A 12,660-nucleotide genomic window follows, 5' to 3' on the forward strand; every position below is an offset into this window, starting at 1 on the left:
ATAAAGAGAAAAAGTTTAAATTTCATGTGTTACAATTGCCCCATAAAGGTGTGTTACAATTAGCAATTTTTAGGTCTACCCTTTGTTTTGACACTCGAACTTTTGTTTTGAAATGATAATGGCTTCTAAATTATTTTTGTTAACAAATCTATTCACATATCAAGCCAAGGTGTGCATATTTTGTTTGGGTTTAAGCAAGTATTTAGCTTTTATTAGTCAAATTTTGTAAAAATGTGTTACAATAATTGTTTCCGGTCTCTCCTAAAACAAGTGGAACGCCTTTTGGCAGTCTGGCCTGCATTACGCGATTCGATATAACAGCAGTGCTGACTTTGAAAACAGCTCTTGAATAATTATTATTCATTATAAAATATACTATGTCCATTGACCCAAAATGACCTTTGACCATGATCGTGTGACCTAAGACGTGTGCAAAATTAACAATTATTCATACTTGATTGCCCTTGTGTCTATGTTTCATGAACTATAGATCCATAAACTTTCTAAGATATGATGCCAATTCAACAATACCCCAACACTGCCAAAGTTCATCGACCATAAATGGCCTTTGATCATGGTCATGTGACCTGAAATGCGCACAGGATATTAAGGGATATGGTTGCTCTTTAATATGTTATATGAACTAGATCAATAAACTTTTTAAGTTATGATGAAAATTCCACAAATATCCTCGATCAACAGTACCAAAGTTTGTTGACCCTAAATGACCTTTAACCTTGGTTACGTGACCTGAACTTCGCACAGGATGTTCAGGAATACTTGATTGCTAGTATCCGTTTCATGAACTAATATAGATCAATCAGAAACTTTTTAAGTTATGACGGTAAGTCAACACTAATACCCCCAACTTGGCCAAAGTCCATTGACCCTAAATGACCTTTGACCTTGGTCATGTGACCTGAAACTCAATGTCTAAGTTTCTCATGAACTAGGTTAATACTTATAAGTTATGATGACCAATGTTGCTTAAGATTTTGATTCCCCATGTGTTTACTAGTTGATTGACCCTAAATGACCTTTGACCTTGGTCATGTGATGACCTGGAACTCAGGCAGGATGTTCAGTAATACTTGATTAACCTTATGTCCAAGTTTCATAAACTAGGTCCATGCATATATACTTTTCTGAGTTATGTCATTTCAAAAACTTAACCTTCTGTTATTTGATGTTGGGGATGTTGACGCCGCTGCGCCGCCCCGCCGTCGGAATAGCCGCGCCTATAGTCTCGCTCTGCTATATATGCAGGCGAGACAAAAACTGCTCAGGATGTTTTAGGTGTAACTCACTGGCAGATCCGTGGGAGCTCAATTTTTTTTCGTGGACGAAATGTCCTAGTTATTGGTTGAAGACCCCCTTTTTTTTTGCTTGTCAGATTTTTCCTCGGGAAAATGTGCCCCCCCCCCTTGGAAAATCCTGGATCCGCCCCTGGTGTAACTACTTGAAATGTAAAAAAAAAAAGGGAAAAAAGAGCTCTCAATTCACTAGCCCGCAATTCTTTTGACAAGTTGACATCGGAGTTTGATGCCATTTTTCCTAATAATATGTTTCCCGGGATTGTTTTACCCGACGATAATTATGATTGCGATGAGTACCAGGTTCGTCGCATGAGGGAGGCAAACAAAATAATGAACTATGACCCAAACCGGAAATTCGGTCTCTTTTCTCGGCATCCAACATGGTAATATTTTATTTCACAATCTGCCATAAAAATGGCATACATGATATATAATTAAATACCTTTTTAAAGTTTTGATGAAATGAAATTTGCCCCTGGTATTAGTTTAATCGTTTGGAATCTGTAGATTATGATAAAACGTAATAGAAATAGGGAAATTATAGATATAAATCCCGATCAATTATCGCGTGTTCTGCGACTGCGCCCATTGCATCGTTCCCATTCGGGCCACGCATTGGTTACCGATACTGTATCTGAAAACGTGTGCTGGAATCCATGGTCATGGAACGCTGCGTGTGTCATGTGCAGATGTGTGTTGTGTTCAGCTGGTTGTGTTGGTGAGAAGGGTCGTTGGCTAGCCTACGGCTAGGCTAGTAAAAATCATTTACTAACCTATGCTTACTCTCCACAGAGCCAGGGATTCTATTGCATTCATCTAACTTTACATGTATACCCAGTTGTTGTGTGTCCGGACAGGTTGTGTGTCCGGACGATCAGTTTTAGAAAGTCATTTGGAAAACTTTACAAGCAAAGACAGTTTCATAAAATGTTTAGTACGAAATGTTAGGTAATATTATAGAGAACAAAACAGAAGATGATTACAATTATTGAATTCGTATTTTTAGTGTAATCCAAAGACAAAAAAGAAGGCTTCAAAAATATTAAGTGTCCGGACACCCCACCCCCCATCCTACCTGGTATTGCCAAAAAACCTCAAAGTCAAACTTTCGCCCCCGAGATTTCTACTTACTGTACCGTACCTTCTAAGTTCTATTTTTTCTATCTATTTCTAAAAAGGATCTAGGCCCAGCCCTAATTAAATCATGTATACCCAGTTGTTGTGTGTCCGGACGATCAATTTTAGAAAGTCATTTGGAAAAATTTACAAGCGAAGTTTCATCAATTTTTAGTACAAAATGTAAGGAAATATTATAAAGAACAAAATGGAAGATGATTAGGCCTACAACTATTGAATTCATATTTTTAGTGTAATCCAACGACAAAAAAGAAGGCTTCAAAAATATAAAGTGTCCGGACACCCGACCCCCCATCCTACATGGGATACAACGTCATATCTACGAAATTGATGTCATTTTTAAACAAGAATTCATTCAAAAATGAGAAAAACTATTTGAAAAGACGGGGATAACTTGCCACCGTGATGACGTCGCCATCTTGATTTGATTTTCTTTCGCTTGGTGACAGCACGCAAACTGAGCGATTTGCTCCATCTAGATGTATTTTGTTTCAAATTTGTTATTCTATCAACAAGTGAGTAATGTCTCTGCTTGCTCTCTCACTGGATCTGGTCAAGCCTCTTGAACATAAAGACAATTTCTGCATTGACACAACATCGCACAATACCTCTTGCATCATCACGATAATGCTTTGATCCTTAATAAATAATAAAATAAAATAAAAAAATAAATAATAAAACCACATCAAAATGCAGCCTTTCTCATAAAAAAATCCTAGAATTGTGTGTGTGAATGGGTGCAGATATTTGGCAAAATGTTTAATTTGAAAATGGCTGGATGAGGATTTTTCTAGTGCTGTAGCCGAATTGCCGAACGGAAGTTCGCCGAACGTGGCACAACCGAACCGAACGCAAAGGCCTGGTTCGGTGGTTCGGTAAAAAAAAATAGGCACATTAATTTTGCAAAGTAATATGCATAACAGCAGGGACTACATAGATTTGAGTATAAAATAAACATTTTTATTGGTTAGTGATTGTGCACAATAAGAATTCCACACAAAATATTTTTAAAATCCACTATGAAAGCTCCCATCTCGTCTTTGATTAAATTGTCATCAACTTCAGAATTTTTTTATTAACATGAATGTATTATTTCTTCATAAAATGAGGGGACATTTGAAGCTAAACTCGGTATAAAATTGTGGTTGAATTACATATTGCCGTAATCGATCGTAATCGGACCTAATTATGTTGTATTTAATAAAGAAAAAGGACCAGACATAAATTCATTCCTCGTAAATGACTAAGTATGACAGCTTCGGTCTCGTCTTAGATTGAATTTTTATCAGTTTCAATTTTTTTTTATAAACATTAATTTATTTTTTTCTTCATAAAATGTGGGGACATTTTTTAAGCTAAACTCAGTTAAAAAGTGTAGTTGAATTACATATTGCTGTAATCGGACATACATGTAATTGTTTTGTATTAAAAAAAAAGACAAGACATAAATTAATTCCTTGTGACTGACAAAGTAATGGTAAAGTATGTATATTTCACCTTCTGAAATGTCCATATTATTATAAAAGATAAATAAATAAGAGATGAAGGAATGAGGGTAGAAAAAACAGAAAAGATAAAAATTTAAAGCAAATCAACGCATGTTCCCTGATCGCGATCTGGAAATGGTTGGTAAGGAAGGTTGGAACAGGAAGTCCAAACAACCTGCTCTCAGTTGCTATTATACAGGTAAAATTCATATTCCGAATTTGAAACGTTTTTCCGTTGTCATTATTTTCTAAAAAGTGGTTTAATCTGGTCAATTACTGAAAACGAAATGATATAAATTATCAGTTCCGTCTTGGTTCTGAAGATCAACGCCGAGTGATTTCACAACACTAAAATACACAGTACTGTCCCATGTACTCATTTTCGTGTTGGAAATATGTTTGAAGTCACGTAGCGTCGATCTTTCTTGACCAAGAATGGACTGATATTTTATCTGTTTAAAGTAATTGATTGACCAGATTTAACCACTTTTCACAAAATGGGGACTTTCTAGAACATTTCATATTCTTTGGAATGTGAATTTTACCAGTATAATAACAGTTGAGTGGAGGTTGTTCACTGTTTCGACGTTCTTGATCAACACTTTCCAATCGGAGAAGCTGCGTTTGCAATGACATTGTAATCGATCATGAGTGACCATAGCTACATGAAATAATCATGAAAAAAAATATTTGATCTTTGTAATTCTGTTTGTCCTGATTCTCTCGTTATCAATATTTTTTTCTTTGTTCTTTTTTTATTTCATTTTAAAAATCAAAGTAGAAATGACTCTTATTTTTGTTTAAAGATTAAAATAAATAAAAGAAAGTTATGCAACAATTTTTTAAACTATTTTTAGAAACAAAATTTATTATAAATATATGACAGATCTTTGTTGGGATTATCTGTCCGAGGGTCGAAAATCCTTTATTTTATTTGTTAATAATTCAATTTGGCATTTATTGCCGAACCCCGAACCGAACCAAAGATCAGAAAAAAATTGCCGAACCGAACATGCCGCCTGACTTGCAGCACTAGATTTTTCGAAAGTATTTTTCTCAATTTCTTATGAGATTTTTGGCACTATTATATAAGAACATCAACTGAAAATTTTGCTGGAATTTTAAAAGATATTCATGTTTTAGTCTTAGATCTGGGTTAAATTTTAGTTGCGCGTGAGGCTACCCTTTATACAGTTTGATAGGCTATGACTGGTCAAAAAAAATTGGCCAAGTTAAGGAGTATAAGAAACGACGGTTATAGACAAATTTCCTGTTTTTGGTCCTCACCAAACTGCCGATTTACGAAATTAAATTTGCTACTTTTTTATTTTTTGCCTGTTGAATTCTCAAAAAAGTATTGATGCAAAGGTTTTTAAAGACTTAAATAAGTCTCCACAACTCTTAAAGGGACCTACCATTGACAAATCATGGGGAAATGGAATCAATACGAAATTTGCAAAAGACCAATTGAATTGCATATATAATCTGTCCGTCATGAGAGCCTGTTGGACTAATGCAATAAAAGTTCAAACAGCACAAATTTGACCAAATTGACCCCCAGGCAGTCTGCTCTTCCATATCATAAGCCGTTTTCTCATAGAGCGAAATATGAAACGGGGCAATAAATTGTGGCACTTGGAACAGACTATCTTAGAAAGTCAGCCAAGTGAAAGACTTGAATCCCTTATCTGTTCTGAGATGTCCTTGATTCCCCCATGATTTGTCAATGGTAGGGTGCTTTAAAAATAACTTTTTACCCTGCTATTTTTTATACAGATTTGGGTGCTTCGTGAATTGGTTTCTTCTAATCGTGTTTTATTTAGTATATTTTTTTCTTCTACCCATCAGTGACATTAATATAGATTTCTCTCTTCATAATGCCTTTGGGTATATGAAATGCAGCAGATTGCACAATTTGACTCTGAAAAAAAAAATACTTCACACCATTGGGGAGGGGAAGACCCTCTCTCCTACCCTCAATCTGCTCATTCTGGGTTGGGTGCTTCACGCCCTCGCATCATTTGTAGATTTTATATACCAGGATTTTTTTGGGGAAAGGGGGTCTGACTACATCCCTGAAAAATCTTAACAAAATTTGAGCATAATATAATTTACAAACATAAACTTCTTAGTTTGTCTTGAAGATGAATTTCTTATGAAAAAAAATGGCCTGCCATTTTCATGATTTTGCCCCCATGTCCTCACCCACCCATTCATTGTATGCATGATCTTGCCATCAATTTGGCAGATTTTAATAAACTTTGTGTATAAGAGAAATCTTTTATTTTTCTATAAATGTGCATAAAAATATGGTCATCCCATAGACCCAAGACTTCTTATTATGAAAACAAAATATTAACTGTCATTTGACAGGTGACTTAAATTCTGTATTTTTTGTCCAGAGAAACCCAAATGAACTAAGAAGACAATATACGATCCTAGTAAAGGAAGATCCACATTTTTAAAGTGGCACCTCTCCTGATAATTGTGCCGCATGTCTGCATACTCATTGATTATATGATGGGAGTGGGACCAAAAGCTATGTACAGTCAAAATTATGAAAATTTGGTGGTAAATAAGGCCTTTTGAAAAGATCAATACCGGTACCCTAGAAGAAAACATTTGGCCCAAGTCATCTTTTTTTTTAAACCGGTGACTGCGTTTTTTTTTTTTTCCGGCAAAGACCGGTGGGCAGCTTAAATAAAGAATTTATACAAGAGCAATTTTTTATCCCAAAGACATTATTGACAAAGTTTATCTAGATGTATGTATCAATCTTATTCAGATGATCCTATAGGGTCTATTTTAAAACCTTGATCAACTATAAAGGAGAATTATGAAAATAGTGTGAAGCAGGATTTCTCAATTGTCTTGCTTGAATTTATTGACCTGAAACTTTATCTGTTTGCTACCAACAAACGTAGAGGGTGTTGACTATATTACAGCGTAATTGTTACCAAACCAACAGAAAAATCAAAATATCAAATTAACTTCCCTAGTTCCTTACACTAGTACGTAGTTATTAAAAGGGGATCATTCAAAACATTATGTTTGTGATTAAAATTTGGCTATAAGTCGTCTGCTAAATCCCATTGCTGCAAGGGACCAGTAATTATTTTTTTTGTAGTAATGATTTTGATTATAAAATGGAAGTTTTTTCAACACCCTTAAAAATATTTTTAAACAACTTTTGTTATGTCTTTTTCCCTTTTTTTAGACTCAGAAGCGTCGAAACAACGGACGCAGCAAGAAGGGGCGAGGCCATGTTAGGCCCGTCCGCTGCACCAACTGTGCCCGCTGTGTGCCTAAGGACAAGGCCATCAAGAAGTTTGTTATCAGGAACATCGTTGAGGCTGCAGCTATCCGTGACATCCAGGATGCTAGCGTCTATGAAGGTAAAAAAGCAGACCTTCCCTGTATCTAAGACCCCGTTCTCATAACTTTCCTAAAACTAGTTTTGTGGAAACAAGTTAAGTGGAAACTAGTTAAACGTGTTATGGGAATGCTGGAAGCGGTCTTGGAAGCGATCTTCCAATCTGATTTGGAAAACTATCTCACGATGTAGTTTTGAAGACCGCTTTGCCATGATAAACCAGTCTCAATTTAGGTAAAGACACAATTGTTCTTTGGGAAGCCATTTTCGCACTCCACTAATGAGTGTAGAATGCATTCACTGTGGTTTTAAATTTTTGTTTGAAACATGTGATGCCACTGAGAGTGTTCCCATAGCAACAAGACCGTTTTACGTGAAGTGATTCTGAAAACCAATTGAGGAGATGGTGATGAGAATGCTTGTAAAGCATTTTTGTAAACTGGTTTCCTAAATTGGTTTAAGGGAAACCAGGTTAAATAAATAAACTTAGAGCAGGGTCTAAGATTATAACAATAAAAAAAATCATCTAGTTGGGCAGTGTTCATCTTGTCTAAGATCTTTAGCTCAGAGGGGGACAGGGTTCAAGTTGAATGTAAATTAGAACTGAAGACTTAGAGGGAAGCTCCTGGCTGAAAATATTATTTTAACAGATAAAGAAAAGTCAGACAAACAAAACATTGAAAATTTGATCAAAATTGGACTAGAAATAACAGTTATGGTATTTTAAAGATTTGCATTATTCCAGTGAAACAGTTCTAGACATGTCTTCTTGAATATTCAATGAACAAACTGATGTCATATCCCCACTTGTTCTTTTGTATTTTATTATATCAAGTAAGGTTTATTCAATATTTTTTCCTCCAAGAATTAAAAATATTTTATTGACAACTGATTCAGTGCATAAGATACACTCGGCAAAAAAAGTTCTTGGACACTTAGAAAACTTAAAATATTTCATATAGATATTTGATTAAAGGCAAATTATTGTATGTCAACATGACCACACAATATTCCTCTTCCAGTATCACATGACATTTTCATGTGAACAGTCATGCATGGGTGGTTAAATGCTTTTAACAATAGCAATGTCAGTAAAAGAAAATTGCAAGAAATGGACCATTCAATAGCTAATGATCATGGCCATCCTGTAGGCATACATTCAACAATTTCAACAGGGGGTTGTCCCCATCGAGCGAACATTGTCCAAAGATTTCTGGATGACCACAATGTACAGCGCTTGGATCCATGGCCCGCTTGTTTACCAGACATGAACCCGATTGAACACTTGTGGGATCAGCTAGGAAAATCGGTCAATCAAAGAATTCAACCAGGAGACACTCTTCAAGATGTCCGGCGTTATCTCCTGTAACGTGTGTGTAAGAATGGGACAAAATCACCCAAGGGCAAATTCGCCGACTTGTGACAAGCATGCGACGTCGATGTGCTGCACTCATTAAGAGCCAGGGTGTACAAACGAGATATTGAATTTTTTTTTGCTTATGCCAAGATACTGAAATTTGACATTTTTTCATCGACTAACTTTGACTTAAAATTCCAGTGGAATAGTGATGCTAGGCCCGTTTTGAAAGTCCATTTTTGATGCACGTGTACACGGCGTGTTTTTCGGTCGTGTACACGTTGTAAACACTCTGAGAGCGAGTTGTTTTCATGTCGACACGGACCTGCATCAACATGTCATTAAAAAGGGGGTCTATATAGCCTAAGTCACGGTTTTAAAGCTTACCAGAGAAGTTTGAAGTATCAATCCACAAAAATTGGTGCAAATTAAAAGTTTACTCAGCTTAGCAGCGCATTAAATTAATAAAGAATGCAAAAGAAAATCAGTGCAGGGCCCTGCTAGCGCCGACGCTCGTTGGATGCGCATTTTGTATACTGTACCGTACGTGCATGCACAGATCGCTGCAGAATTAAGTGTAACTGAAGTTATCGATTGATTTTCATTATTTTGTTGCCAATTTGAGGAGCGTTTGTTTGTAGGCTTGTAGCACATGTGTACGAGCGTATAACACGTAAGTTGTAGCAATGATCGCTGTTGCAATTGGTGATTCTCAAATTGGCTATGAGTGTGATTGAGCAACACTTTCGAGACCGGAGGCGGAGCAGACCCATTTCGTGGTACAAAAACTTGAGTCTCCAGAATGTATGTGGATTAAATCGGCGATTTTGGAAGTGAACTCACTCTAGATTAATTGAAATATATTGACATATTAGTAATTAGAATATGTGCAGTGTCTGAGAACTATGATTTAATGTGAGGCTGTGAGCTTGTTCACTGATTTTGTAGTCCCATGCAAGCTTTATGCAGATGCTACCGTGTACACGGTGATGGAATTTAGTACACGTGCACTGACTTGACCGTGCGTGTACACGTGTACACGTGTACCCGAAACGGGCCTAAGTGATGCATCCAAGGTGGATAACTTTCTCTTCTCTTTTAGAGTGGTATTTGACTTTAAGTTTGCTTTTATCATTTAATGGATATTTATGCCACATAAACTTTCACAACTGAAAGAATGACTGATCGTTTTATTGCAATTTTCTTTTACTGACATTGCTACTGTTTAATGCCTGTAACCATCCATGCACTGACTGATCCATTTCTTGCAATTTCTTTTACTGACATTGCTATTGTTTAAAGCATTTAACCGCCCATGCATGACTGTTAACATGAAAATGTCATGTCATACTGGAAGAGGAATATTGTGTGGTCATGTTGACATACAATAATTTGCCTTTAATCAAATATCTATATGAAATATTTTAAGTTTTCTAAGTGTCCAAGAACTTTTTTTGCCGAGTGTATTTATTGTGCTGCAACTTACTTCACATGAGGGGAGACATAACATTCACACATGTATGAAAAAAATAAAAAATTGTGATTTGAAGTAATAACATAAAAAGGAAAGTAGGGATGTGACATCATCAGCCCACCTAATGAATATTCATGACGACTTGCATATAACTGTTTTTACAATATATTGCTAAACCTTAAAATTCAATAACTTTGCTATTTGATAACAGATTTTGATGGAATTTTCTGCATTTTGCTCTGTGAATTTTGCTCTATTTATTTACATATGAATATTTTCAGCCAGGAGTATCCCTTTAACATGAGATCTTTGAAATTTGTGATCATACTGGTACATAAAAAATTCAAGGTTAAGGTGCATGTATCATTTAACTTCTGCCTAATTGATTAAATGAAATACAGTACTGTGGCTAGCATGGTCAAGATTAAATATACTATTATGTTTCATCCTTTGCTTCAGTGTATGCTCTGCCCAAGCTGTATGCTAAGCTTCACTACTGCGTGAGCTGTGCCATCCATTCCAAAGTTGTCCGTAATCGTTCCAGGGAAGCACGTCGTGACAGGACACCACCCCCAAGATTCCGACCAGTAATGGTAAGTCGTAGCAGCTAAATTATCAAACATCCGAAAAAAGGGATCAATCATCATGAGCTGCATTTCAATTTGACTGTTGAAAAAAAATCCCATCTGAATTTGTTGCATGATTGTAACATATGATAGCAACTTCCACATTATCCTTAATTTTTATTTGCTTTAGGGCAATTCCATAAAATATGTATGCCCGACCCCATGTATGTGAGACCTTCATGAAGTCTCTGATTTCTAGTTATTTTGACAGTCTGTAATGCTCTAAAATTATGAAGTGAAGTCAAACTTGGGAAAAATGGGGTCAGATGTACAAAAGGGTTATTTTACGGCATTGCCCTTTAAATACTGTAACAATGTTATAAACAATGCAAGTTACCATGATAGGAATGCTCATGCATTTCTAGGACGTTCACTTTATTACTCTTATGTAGTATAGAATGGAAGAGTGACCAACACTTTTAGGGTATCAAATTCATTGTTATTCATAATATTACATATAAACCTCTTAAACAACTGGAATATGTATGTGCCTAAGTGTAGAGCCAAAAGATTTTCTGATGTATAAAATTTCAAAGCCCATCTAAAGCTTTGGTGAGGGGTCAGTAATGTTAATTCGTGTTAAGAGTGTCATCTGACGTTTCAATATTCCAAAAATGTAGCAGTCATCGAATGTGCTTTCAGCTGATCAAATTTGAATTTGACTTTTTTTCATCAGTTAAGGTTTGAATATGGCAATTTGCACCCTCGGAAATGCTTTTATTCTTATTTGAAATAGCCATTTGAAGACTTTACATATTTAGTACTTGGATATTAAGAAAGCTATTGGCAAAGATCATATCTTTACATCTTCAGCCCATTCAATGCGTAAGAAGGGGTTTTATACAATTTATTTTGATCGGGCACCTGATGAAATTAGATTTTGCTGTAAAACCTGTAAATTTGTCTAATGAAACACTTTGTTAGTTCATATCCTTGACATCACAACCGTTTTAGGACATGCACATTCATATCTATTGATTGGAATAGTGATTAGTGACATGCATTTTCGGGGGATTTACCAAAACTTAAGAGCGGCTTTTGAAGGTCCTCAAATGATATTTAACCTTGAAACTTCATTGGTATTTTGTACCATCTTCATAATTTATAAAGGATATTTATTATTATTGTCTTCTTTAATCTTCTCCAGGCCTCTGGTCAGAACAGGCAAGGAGGAGGTGGCGGCGGTACTGGCGGCGGCGGTGGAGGCGGCGGCGGCGGAGGAGCAGGTGGTGGTGGTGGTGGTGGAGGCGGAGCTGGACGCTCTTAGACCAAACACTTTCCTGAATCACACCGAGGAACTCACACCATATCCCAACAAACAATGTCATTTGGATAGCAAAGTTATCACAAAGGACTTTGTATTTGCGTATTGTTCATACTTATGTGTTTGTGAGGATGATGATTGGTGAAATAAAACATCACACCAGCAACAACAAAAATTTAATATAGCTTAGACATTTTTTATTACCTGTTGTCCAGTATTTAGATTATTGGCAAAATGAAGTCAGATGAGTGTGCTAGTTATCTAGAATTCGGGTTGTGTTTTTAAAGGTGCTAACATAAATAAAAAGACAATCTAAGTCTGTTACATTAACTATTTAGCTCACTTCTTGACATATACACAAGGCCAGAGTCAACTCAGAATTTATCTTTTTGCTTTCCAAATTCTGGTGGTATCTTTCCAATTGGAATCCAATACTTTGATTAAATAGATGTCAGAAACTGGAAAGTACATTAGTGGATGTACAATTTTTCATGTTCCCAAAACCCAGACCGGACCCAAAAGTGAAATTGACAAATTATATGCCAATCAAAAACTTGTAAACTACCAAACATAGCAATGCAATCTTTATTAATTTTCACTACTTACCGGCTGAGCTTTTAGCTTAA

At 35.9% G+C, this 12,660-nt stretch overlaps 1 protein-coding gene across 1 annotated transcript; it reads left to right on the forward strand.

The window, feature by feature from the left end:
- Nucleotides 1-838: 838 nt before the first annotated feature.
- Nucleotides 839-12,209, forward strand: LOC129255718 (small ribosomal subunit protein eS26-like). Its single transcript, XM_064102999.1, has 4 exons — nucleotides 839-844; nucleotides 7,158-7,335; nucleotides 10,604-10,737; nucleotides 11,918-12,209. The coding sequence occupies exons 1-4, from the start codon at nucleotides 839-841 to the stop codon at nucleotides 12,035-12,037; spliced, it is 438 nt and encodes a 145-aa protein (XP_063959069.1). The 3' UTR covers nucleotides 12,038-12,209.
- The last annotated feature ends 451 nt before the right edge of the window (nucleotides 12,210-12,660 follow it).

This window comes from Lytechinus pictus, chromosome 1, assembly GCF_037042905.1.
Source record: "Lytechinus pictus isolate F3 Inbred chromosome 1, Lp3.0, whole genome shotgun sequence".
Taxonomy (NCBI): Eukaryota; Metazoa; Echinodermata; class Echinoidea; order Temnopleuroida; family Toxopneustidae; genus Lytechinus; species Lytechinus pictus.

Coding starts and splice junctions, on each gene's coding strand:
- LOC129255718 (XM_064102999.1), top strand. Junction 7,336..10,603: donor GGATGCTAGCGTCTATGAAG/GTAAAAAAGCAG, acceptor CCTTTGCTTCAG/TGTATGCTCTGCCCAAGCTG. Junction 10,738..11,917: donor CAAGATTCCGACCAGTAATG/GTAAGTCGTAGC, acceptor AATCTTCTCCAG/GCCTCTGGTCAGAACAGGCA.